This window comes from Diospyros lotus, chromosome 1 (assembly GCF_014633365.1).
Source record: "Diospyros lotus cultivar Yz01 chromosome 1, ASM1463336v1, whole genome shotgun sequence".
Lineage (NCBI taxonomy): Eukaryota > Viridiplantae > Streptophyta > Magnoliopsida > Ericales > Ebenaceae > Diospyros > Diospyros lotus.
Genome location: NC_068338.1, coordinates 32,574,893 through 32,587,062, shown reverse-complemented (window position 1 = coordinate 32,587,062; position 12,170 = coordinate 32,574,893). Strand labels below are relative to the sequence as shown.

Sequence of the window (12,170 nt, the reverse complement as noted above, 5' to 3'; positions counted from 1 at the left end):
ATCTTCCCAACCTTCAAACTGTCAAAACACTGCCGTTATAATGCTCAAGACAAATTCGAAGCACAATAAATAAAGAACAGTTAACAGGTGCTGAGAAGACCAGTTGATACCTGGCGGAGCATATCCATGGTGATCTGAGTCCCATGGAGATCCAGGGTAGAAAGCTGGGTGCACATTTTGAACAGTGTAGGAGGAAGGGCTTTGAGTCCATTGTTACTCAAATATAAAGCCTGCATTACGGGTGCAAAAATGATATTGTAATGCCAATCAACATACACAAGTAGAGAAATAGATTAATTTCCTATTGTCAAGGTCAACACCAAGCCTAGCTCCAATGGTCTCAACAATGTGCTTTCTTGTGACAGCAGGCAAAACTGCATCAGTAGGAGAATTTGATGCAAAAGGTCTGCTGGATACACGAGTCCAATGAGTATTAACGGCAAAAAGGTCTTATAGATTGAGTACAATACTTAAAAAGGCACTGGCATGCACCTACCCTTCCAAGGTTCAATGAAGGATCATAAGTCATATAAAGAGAGGTCAGTTGATGAAACACGTCTCATCAATGGGAAGAAGAAAACCCTATATCTACAATGAAAACACCACCAGCTCAACACTCCAATCTCTGCTGCTTGGCATGCAAATTCAAATTCTCATGGTCTAACCCCTCAATCTGGCTGCCAGACATTTGCCACAGAACTATGAAAAGCATAAAGACATCTTTAGTTTCTAATGGTTTGTATAATTACTGCATCAACTTTGCATTGAACTTTCTTTCATATGTTGGCATGTGCATGATTATGTGAAATTATATGCTATTCATGTTGAGAAGTTGTTCTATCTCAGTTTTCCCCAAAGAAAATGGGAAAGAGTCCTGTTAGAGGATCAGCTATATGATATATGTGCTAGCTAGGTGAGACATCAAACAATGATAGCATGTTATTTCCGTTTAAACACAAATATCTTGTGGCATGTGTAATACGTGCATCACATTAATTTTTCTTGTTGAAAGCCTTCACTCCTTATTTTACCACCCAGGTTTAGAAGATAAGCTATTGCTGATGTTTAAAGCCTTGAAGAATGATACCAGATGAAGTTAAAAGCTTGTTAGAAATAATATGGGTTCCCCATGTCCTAAGTTACTTCTCAGACTAGCCAGTTATACGCCAAATTATCTGAGGGTGGCCTATCGCTCATCATTAATAATATTGTGTGCAAGTATTTGACTTTCTTCAACTTGCTTTATCTGACACCAGAAAGCAAAAACAGACAACTTAAGGGTTCATTGTCATAGGAAGCAAAAGAAAAGGAAGAAATCAAGAACACAACAGCATGAGGAAAATGAACCTTCAGATTCTGTAAATTGCCAAATGTCTCTGGCAACTCCACCAGAAGATTTGCCATAAGGTCAACCTGCAATTCAATGAATCTTATCAAGAATATATCACAGTGTTCAATTCATCACTATACAACACGTTCAATTATCCATTTGTATTTGAAGTTTTGAAAGATTTTGAGATATAAGAAATAGAATCCTACCTCAAGAAGAGCAGTACATTCCCCTATACTAGCAGGAACATTGTACAACCTGCATAGAGATTGCGCCAAGAGAAGTTCAGAACCAAGCTAGTGCAGGTAACATCATGCATGAATATTTGAAGTGATCTGAACTTATTTCTGCTTATCTTTGGTAGAGATAGAACTTTAAAGAGACCAAAAGAAAATCGAACAAAGCAGTTTGTATCAGATCATAAAGTCAATAACATATCATATGCAGAGGACAAATGTCAGTAACACATAAAACAAGGAATCCCTAGCATTATATCATGCTGCATTTTCACAACAGTGGCATATCAAACCTTAAACCCACTAATTGGGGTTGGCTACATGAATTGTAGCTTGCCAATCACCTCTATTTATGGTCATATCTTGCATGCCCAAAAAGATATATATAATAGCAAGTCAAACCCATTATTTCTCAAGTCATTTATGCCGGGAGAATGAAACAGGGAGTTCACTCCTAAAAGAACATTATACTACCATCCAGCAGAGCAGTTATGTTCTAGTTGCATGAATACCTATTATTGTTGGCTTTCAAAACTTGAAGCTGAGTCAGACACCCTATTTCGGTTGGGAGACATGTTATGTTGTTGTTTGCAACATCAAGCTCCCTCAAACAAGATAAAGAGCCCAGGGCAGAAGGCAAACTTTTTAAGCTGCATAAATCACAACCAAATAATGAATATAATGGATGAAAAGATACTCTGATGCTGTTATCCAGAAATTGTATCATAAAAAATCATAGTAGTCTAACAATTATACATAACCTGGTAGTATAAAATAGCTCAGTCATCTGTAGTCAATATGGCAATCAAACACATGAGACATAAAGCAGAACACCAAGACATCAAGTATCAAATCAGTTTAAGCTATTTATGTACTTGTGTGGCAACCATTAACTATCAAGATAACATGCCTTCTGACAGCAATAAATAAAACTTACAGTTAAGAAAAAGCGAACTATCCAAATATTCACTTTTATGTGGGAAAAAGTCTGCTTCCGCCTTAAGCATCAATGTTTCTAGGATATTAGCTATGCTTTTGGCAAATAGTAAAAGAATTCTACAACTTGATGGGGAAAAAGAAACCCAAGAGACTGATAGGGTATCTGGAAGAAAGATAAGACAAGTGAACTTAAGGAGTACTTGTAACTAGCTGAAAACTGCAATATTAGCACTTCTTATTATTATTTCTTTCTTCTTCTTCTGATTACTCCTAATTCTTTCTAACATTAAAAATCTCACTGAATTTCCAAATGATTGAAGAAACATGAAAGAATCCCACTGCTTTCCTCTATCTTTCCTTCTTTAATTAGTAACTATTATCAGTTTCCTTTCTCAATCATTAAAAACATCATTTTGACACCCCTAGAAAAAAACATGGATATACCTGAATACACAAGATTCCATTGTAAGAAACTCTGGGTGTCGGCATACCATGGAATGAACACATTATATACATAAACTGTTGGAACAATTAACAGTAGCTTCAAGCCCATTTCACTAAGATAATTATGACAGTGACCAAATAGATGGCATTAAACACTGAAAGGACCTACTGATTTTGGCTTAATGATAAAACAGTTAGAGACTTCAGAGATGTTAATCCTTCCCAGCTAATGAAATCATCCAATATTTCATTTGCATTCAGCAGCAGTCTCTACAAAATATAGAATAAAGTGTAAAAATACATTTCTCACAAGCTTCATTTGTATACATTAAATACATAAAGCATAATGTTACCTCCAAATAACATAACAAACCAATTGAAGCTGGTACGTCTTGTAGAGAGTTGTGGCTGAGATCAAGTACTCTAGCATAAGGTCCACAAGTCCATAATTCATCGGGTATGGCCTACAAGTAACAAATAAGAACAAAATATGGTAATCTTTCTACCACATAGAAGAATAATCACTTCCACATGGTTCCAACATGCAAAGATATAATTACTTAAAGAGATGTATGCAGAGCTATATCTTAATTCATGTCAACATCTAGAAACCTCATCCAAAATATATATGGGAAAACAAAAAACACAGACAAAGGGGGATAGCTAAGGGGCTGTTTAGTTATAAAACATTTTCCAATTAATCCCTCATTTTCCTTTTCTACGTAAAATTTAGAAAATGTTCAATTGTTAAATATGAAAAACTATTTTATAATCTTGGAAACTAAAATAAGTGTTCAAAATAGTTCTGTGAAACATGTTTTCACTTGTTATATAATATAATATCTTGTTATTAATAATATTATCATAAAATTAAAATACAATAATTACATTATTGTAACAAAGTGGATAATATAAGTACAATTCTTATGGTACTGCTAATATTATACATTTAATGATAATAACTAATATGATATTTATGGTATTACTAATATTACAATATTAATGACAATAATTAATGATGTTGAATATAAATTTTTATTTATTTTCTAAAATTTTAAAAAATTATAATATTAATATTGTTGTTATTATTTATAACTAGTTAATTTTACTATTTATGAACATTTTTATTAGTACTATCCATAATACTAATGTTGTTAATATTATATTACAATGTTATGGATTATTATTTATTAGAAAATTTGAAAAGGATAACGTTATATCACAATAAATCATTTATTTTTAGTCAAATTTATTATTTATTGATATGTCTATATTACAATCTTATTTTATTTTTAGTAGGATTAAAGTTCATAATATTATTATTTATGTTGACATTAATACAACTGAAACTTAATATAAAAAAAATGAGTTTTATGTTATCATTTGAAAAAATTTCAAATTTAAATTTTCAAATAGTCAATGAAAATTTGAAAATTTCAGTTTCAAGGTTTCTATCTTAAATTTTTTCTCATTTGAACACATTTTTTCAGTTTCTATTTTTTGTGGAAAGAAGTAGAAAGCAAGACCTGGTTTCTATTAGAAGTTGTTCAGTTGTGGAAATAAGCATTGTTTTCTATAAAAAAATCACAAATAAAAAAAAAACTTGTTCAAATAAGAGAATTTTTCAAAATATGAAACCAAAAACTCTAGTTTTTATTTTCAAATTTATACCAACTAGTCTGAAAAAATATTTAGGACATTATTTAAAATATTCTCCATTGTGTTCTTCACAAAAATGGAAAAGCATTTTCCTCATATTAATCAAATAGAAAATAGAACTTCCTAGCCCAGCAAAAGTTGATATTAATTATTACTTATATTATAATCAATACAAATAATAAAAATATAAATTTTAAAATATGCTAACAATAAATAAGGGCAAACCTTGGTAGCAACGATAAGGTTGCTCCTTTGTGACTGGAAGATCACGGATTCAATTTAAGAAAACATCTTTCCGAAAAAAGTAAAAGAAAAGCTGCACACAAATACAATCACCTTCTAGCCCTTGCAAAGTGAGGAGTCTAGTACACTAGTGAGACACTAATAATACATAATATTATAATACTAACAATATCGAGTATCAACAATATTAATAATACAATAGTGGAAAAATTAATAAATAATAAAATTGACTAATAATAAAAGAAAAATATTTATAACAATGGCATCACTATATAATTTTAAAAAAAAATTATAAAAAAAGAATCAAAATTTATAATTAATACTATTTTGATATAATTAACACCAAAAAGTATTATCATCATTATTGTAATATTAGTAGTATCATGAATATTGTATTAGTAATGTCAATATTATAATATTATCGACATAATTTATTCATATTTTTAATATAATAGTAATACAAATAATTATTATCATTATAATTATAATTCAGCAATATTGTAAATATTTTATTGGTGGTATTAATTTTATAAGAACAATAATATAATTAATAATATACCAATACTATCATATTGTTATTAATAAAAAAAATTGCAGTATATAACAATTAAAGAAATGTTTTATATAACAACTTCGAACACTTTTTCCAATTTTCAAAATAGAAAATGGTGTTCTACATTTAACAATTAAACTTATTTTTCAAATTTTATGTGGAAGATGAAAATTAGAGATGGGAAAACTATAAAATATTTTTTGCGACTAAACAGGCCCTAATTATTCTACAAAACAACTGCTTTTGCACTTAGTAGCACCAAAATTTGTAATATTTATAGCATAATAACAACATATTAAGCCTTAATCTTATTATGCAGGTTTGGTTACATGAATTCTACTACCTCACCAAACATTTCTATTTATAATCTAAATGTCTCCCACCAAGAGTGTTTATAACTCATATTATACCTAAGAGTCTCCCACCAAGTTTTTTCTTAATCTTCCCCTACCTCTTTCGCTAAGGATTTGTTCAATTCATTTACCTCTTTTAGAAAGATAAGTTAGCACCTTAATCTAAAGTTTCCAAGTACTGGTATCCCACAGGTTGCACTCATGATCTTTCCAAGGCAAAAACTACAGTGGAGCTCCCAGTTGAATGTTAAACCATAGGACTTATAAGTTTATAACCAACAGAAAAGGACCACTGTCATTTCAAACAACAGCCTTATGCCTATAATGATGTTTATCCTGTAGCTGAAACTGACCTCAATTGAAGGTTCCACAGTAGTCTAATGAGAGAATGATTATCCTCATTGTTAAACACACAATTTGACAAGTTTCCACTTCAACATAGATGCCAACAGATCTTGAAATCATTCCAACAAAACTTTAGCCAAAATTGAATGGATTACATGCTTCGTAGTAGTCATCAAGAGAAAAACATTATAAGGAATGGCGTACCATGACAATACTTTTGGTTTTCTTCCTTAGGGCTCTCATAACAGCTGAATTTATTTATTTTTTTATAGAAGATCGATAAATTATGAAGACTAATATAGTATACCGTCAAGTTGCATCCAGATAATGCAAAGACACCAGTAGATTTCCAACGCTCAAAGTGACTCTTTCCAACAGCAACGCTCTTCTCATTCTTTTTGCCCCGATTTGCATTGGCCAACCTGCTAATAGGACCATCCTATTTGAAGAATTTCCAACATAATTAGCGACTTCGCAGGAATTCATAAACCCTTAATATTAACTGACTTTCAATCTCAGAGTGTTTAGAGCCAAAACATATGGATACACATACACAAACACACACACACACACACACACACACACACACACACACACACACACACACACACTACAACTTCAAATTGTAATTGTCGAGAGATATGAAGATTGAGAGAGAATGTACAAGGAAATACCCCTTGGTGTAAACCCTGGGAGGCCACGAGCATGATCTTGGCCCTATCCGACACCCCCGACGACCTCAATGTGACGTGATCGTCCAGAATTCTTCCTTTATACGTACAAATAGAATGCAAAATCAAAATAATGCATAAATACGGGAAATATTGTTTGTTAGGGTTTTAGAAGAGGTAGCTCACCTTTGAAGATGAGCTTTTGGCCGCGGGGAAGGACGTTGGTGAGGGGTTGAAGGAGCGACTTGAGATCTCGGATGGTAGATTCCAGCGAGAGAGAGATAGGTATGGATTGACCGCTGAATTTGATGGTGATGTTTGCCGTATCGCTGGATTTCTCATCCTTCTCCATTCTTCTTTTCTTCTGTGCGTCTCTTCTGTCTGTCTCTCTCCGACTCTTCTGCGCAGCGCGCGGCGCAAGGTTTTGTAATTTCACTTGCAAATGGCATCTCGGGAAAAATTCTATGTTCTTGATTCCAATTGCTTTGAAATTAAGGATCAGCATAAAATGGGTTAAACCGATTAAATTGAATAGAATCGATCAGTTCGATTATCCATTGTGGACGGTTCACGTTCGGTTGGTGGTTTGCAAATATTTCGGGTAGTCGGTTCAATTTAGTATTTGGGCAAAAATACCCGAAAAACCGAACCGTACCACCCAATACCTCCAAAATCAACCCGTGTCCCATGTTTTGTTCTGTCCATTCATTGCCTTTCTTCTTTCGTCTTGCGCATCACACCCGATAGCCCGAGTCGAGAGATCTACTCACCCGAGTCACCCCCCACTCGTTGTCAACCTTCACCTCATCGTCACCGTCGAAGTTGAACGCCTTCGTCGTCGATTTCTCCCTCAGCCCCCCTCGCTCATCATCGAAGCATCAACCCTAGCCCTAGGTCATTGGCGACTAACCCTCACCTCACCATCACCGTCAAACCCAAACGCCTTTAAGCCATTCACCATCTGCTTCTTCCTCACCTAACACCCAGCCCCTTGGGCCCTGCACCCGATAGCCTGAGACCCAACACCCCGGTCGTCGAAGTATTGACCCTAGCCCTAGGTCATCGGCTAACCCTCACCTTGCCCTCACCGTCAGACCCAAACACCTTCATCGTCGGTTTTTCCCCCACCCAACACCCAGCCCCCCTACACCTGATAATCCGAGACCCAGCCCACCCCCTACCTCGTCGAACGTGACAACAAATCCTAAGCTATTTCACCCTCCTCACCGTTAACAATTTGGTTGGTTTCGACAACTTAGGAGTGAACGACCTTGCAGGTTTCGTTGTCATCGATTTGAGAAGGTAATATGATTTAGACAACTTAATCGTCATGTGATTTTGATTGTCATGTCCGATCTAGTTGGTTTCCCTTATTGTTTGTTTACTCTTTTGATGCTTTGACTTGGCTTTGCGAATTTGTTGTTTCTGTTTTGTGATTTGATTGGTTGTTTCTGTTTTGTATTTTGTGTATTTTGTGATTTGGTTTTGTTTTGTGTTTTGTTGTTTGTTTAATGTATAGATATGTTCCATGTACCTATTGGTTTTCTTTTGTTTTTTGAGTAATCAGTATAGAAAAACCCAAAAAGGGAAAACATTACATGACCGGGTATTGCTATTTTTAAGCATTGTTCTTTGGTTGTGACTACGACGCTACGTTTTGTTTTTCTAATATTATTGATTGTAATGTAACAAGACACTATGACTTCATTCAAAATGGCGTCAATGTCCTCATCTTGCAATTTAAGTAAATCAAATCATATAGGAATCCTATATGATTTGATTTTCTACAAGTTTTATTAGCAAACTGAAGTTTTTTAAAATTAAATTAAAGAATGAAAGAGAATGTTATTTAATTGTTAAGATCTTACTTAGATTATCATATATGTTTCATTTATGATTGTGTTGTGTTTATTGTTTGGATGTGTTTAAATTAGATTTGGAATTAGGTTTATATGTGTTTTGGATTTAAGACGAATTTGTTAGGTTTAACAACGGCTTAGATTCCCTTTCCAACTATGTGTCTTCACTCTTTAAATACAAATTAATTACTTAAAATTGTATTAAATTTAGATGGCTAGAGAAAAAGACACCGGTCCCACCACAAATATCCCTATGAATAATAATGATAATTCAAGGTCTACACGAATAGTATCATCAAGCCAACCTCAAGATGATAGAGGTGTAATATCACTAGGAAAGTCTAAGAGAAAAACAATAAGATCTAAGTCAGATGTATGGGATCACTTTACCAAATTTGTAAATGATGAGGGTCAGATTAAAGGGAAATGCAACTATTGTTCTAAGGAGTTCAATTGTGATCCCCAAAAAAAATGGAACAACAGCTTTAAGAAATCATATGGGAACTTGTAAGAAACACCCTCATGCTATAAAATCTCGTCAAATGGAATTACATTTGCAATCAACTTCAATGAGGGGTGAGAAAGAGGGTGGTGACAGTATTGGTGTAGTGGTGAATTGAAAATTTGATCACGTGCTCGTAAGAAAAGCTTTAGGTCATATGCTGATAGTAGATGAGTTGTCTTTCAAGTTTGTTGAACGTGAGGGGTTTAGACACTTCGTGAATGTTATTTGTCCAAAATTTTGATTTCCTTCACGTTGGACAATGGCTCATGATTGTTTTGAGTTATTCACTAAGAGAGATTGAACATGATGAATAAGTTAAAAAATTCTTGTCAAAGAGTTTGCTTAACCAATGACACATAGACCTCCATTTAAATGATGAATTATATGTGCTTGACGGCACACTATATTGACAATACTTGGACGTTAAAGAAAAAAATCATAAACTTTTGTCCAATATGTAGTAAGGGGGATGCCATTGCTATGACAATTAAGAGATGTCTGATGGGATGGAAACTGGATAGAGTTTTTACTTTGACAATGGATAATGCTAGTTAAAATGATATTGTTGTGGATAACTTCAAGAAAAAAAAAATGGCAAAATGTGATGCTAGCTAGCATTATGAATGGACAATATTTGCATATGAGGTGTGTGGCTCACATAATAAATCTAGTTGTACAACATGGGTTGAAAGATCTAAATGATTTAATAACAAGAGTTAGAGATGCAGTGAGATATATTAGACAATCTCTAGCAAGATTGAGAAAATTCAAACAATGTGCTGAACTAGAAAAAATTTAATATAAGAGCTTGTTATTGTTGGATGTTGCAACTAGATGGAATTCCACCTACTTGATGTTAGAGACTGCTCAAAAGTTTGAGAGGGCTTTTGAGAGATTTGATGAGAAAGATAATTGTTTTCAGCTTGATCTTAATACAAGTAATTGGAATAATGATTTGCATCAAGTCATCACTATAGATGGGAGACCCAAGGAAGAAGATTGGATGAATGTCAGAATGTTTGTCAAAGTGTTGAAACATTTTTATGAGCTAACTTTGCGAGTATCGAGTAACAAATATGTCACCTCCATCACATTTTTCCATGAGCTTAGTAAAATGCATTGTCTCTTATAAGGGTGGCTGGAGAGTGATGATTTTGAAATGGTGGAAATGGCTATAAAAATGAAAGAAAAATTCAATAAATATTGGGGGGATTCGCACAAAACAAATCACCTAATTTATATTGTTGTGGTGCTTGATCTTAAGTACAAGTTAGAGTATATGAAATATGTACTAAAAGAGATATATCTGAGTGAGAGAGGCGCATGTGTAGTTTTGTTGTTAAAAAATGCCCTACAAGTTTTGTACGAGGAATATAAGAAAAAGTTAGGACCTCAAGGTGATGATGGAGAGTCATCTGGAGTGTCTACTCCAATTGTTGTGGAGGATGACTCAGAAAACCCACTTTTTTCTCGCTTCAAAAAGCATAAGTGTAACAGTGGTAGTGGTTCTATAAATATGCCTTCAGAATTGGATAAGTATTTCAGTGAAGTGTGTAAGTCTTCAAGTAAAGACTTTAACATCTTGAAATGGTGGAAAACAAATTGTCATCGGTTTTCTATTCTATCTTCTATGGCTCGGAATGTATTGGCAATTTCAGTTTCTACTGTTGCGTCCGAGTTTGCATTCAGCATTGGGGGTAGAGTACTTGATCTATTTAGAAATTCTCTATCTCCTAAAGTGGTTGAAAGTTTGATTTATACGTAAGATTGGTTTTGATGGTCTACCACGCCAATGAGTGTTGAAAAAGATTTGAGTCATGTTGAACAACTTGAAAAAGTAAACTCAATTTTACTTTTTTTATTTTATTTTAGTTCAATATTTGTTACGTTGAAATTATTTAATTCAAATTAAGTTGAGTTTTACTCTTTTTTTAAATTTACTTAAATTTTAGTTCAATACTTTGAAATTAACTAATTTATTTTGCGTATTGATTTTAGAATTGACAAAAGTTACCTTAGACAACAGCAATAGCACGACTTCCAAATCTAATATAAAAATATAGATTTTTGAAGATTTCATACATTATAAGTATATATGTTTTTTACTATTTGGTTTATGTTTTCAAATATCTAATTGTTTATGTTTTCAACTATTGTTTATGTTATTTTGCGTTTTGGTCTGAATTATTGGATTGGATTCTTGTTTCAGCACTATATCTTGGCATTGTGGTATGAATTACTGGTTTGGATTCTTGTTTGGCACTATATCTTTTATGTTTGTATTGCTTTAACTATGAGTGAATGCATATTGATATTGTGTTGAATTGTGCAGCTGTACTATACTGAATTGTTTTGTTGTATTGGATTCTTGTGCAGAATGTATATTGATATATAAGTGAATGCACTGTTATTGTTTTACTTTCTGTTGTTAGCATTCATTATTCTATTATGTTGGATTGTATTTTGAGATAACTATCTATTGATATATCATATATGTTGCCATCAGAGATCATAAATATGGTGACGCTTTTATTGGTGTTATCTTTATTTGATGGAATTTTCGTTCATGAATTGGATTCAATTCTGGATTATGATGATAGGGGGTTAGCCTTTGTTAGCCTTCATTATCCCATGTTTTCTGTTCTGTTGGTTTTCAGTGTTTGCTATTGGTAACATTAGTGTTTTGCAGTGCATATTTGTATTGATCAGGTGAATGTTTTTTCTTCTTTTGAAACTTTTAAGCAATCACATGGCAACAGAAAACTGTTTAGTTTCTGAGCGCATTAGATTAAGATACCTCTAGGTAATATCTAATTAGTTACAGGGGTATTTCTAGCCATTCTTGTTTCCAGTTTCCATTTTGAGCGGAGTTTAGTGCATCTGTAATCTAATATTATTTTTTGTTTCTAGTCACGGGTTTCAAGTTGTGGAATCAGCTTTTTGCGCAAAACCGACCCTCTCTCACCCTTGCAAGCAGGGAGCCTCATGCGTTGGGGGATGCCCTTCAGTCAAGAAAATGCTACATGTATAGTA

The 12,170-nt window shown here is 33.4% G+C and overlaps 1 protein-coding gene across 3 annotated transcripts in view; it reads right to left on the bottom strand.

Moving 5' to 3' along the window:
* LOC127814080 (LRR repeats and ubiquitin-like domain-containing protein At2g30105) overlaps nucleotides 1-7,387 on the bottom strand; it is a 7,723-nt gene extending 336 nt beyond the window's left edge. The window contains exons 1-10 of one of the 3 annotated variants that reach the window (XM_052355332.1): nucleotides 6,960-7,387; nucleotides 6,777-6,871; nucleotides 6,410-6,541; nucleotides 3,303-3,413; nucleotides 3,119-3,219; nucleotides 2,079-2,216; nucleotides 1,540-1,588; nucleotides 1,348-1,413; nucleotides 111-230; nucleotides 1-29 (exon numbers count right to left, since the gene is read on the bottom strand). The exon at nucleotides 1-29 is cut by the window's left edge and continues 336 nt beyond it. In XM_052355332.1, the coding sequence (XP_052211292.1) occupies nucleotides 1-29; nucleotides 111-230; nucleotides 1,348-1,413; nucleotides 1,540-1,588; nucleotides 2,079-2,216; nucleotides 3,119-3,219; nucleotides 3,303-3,413; nucleotides 6,410-6,541; nucleotides 6,777-6,871; nucleotides 6,960-7,278 (1,160 nt within the window). In that variant the 5' untranslated portion in view covers nucleotides 7,279-7,387. The remainder of the gene's footprint in view (nucleotides 30-110; nucleotides 231-1,347; nucleotides 1,414-1,539; nucleotides 1,589-2,078; nucleotides 2,217-3,118; nucleotides 3,220-3,302; nucleotides 3,414-6,409; nucleotides 6,542-6,776; nucleotides 6,872-6,959) is intronic. The other 2 variants (XM_052355322.1, XM_052355340.1) reach the window with 2 other exon arrangements.
* Nucleotides 7,388-12,170: the final 4,783 nt, after the last annotated feature.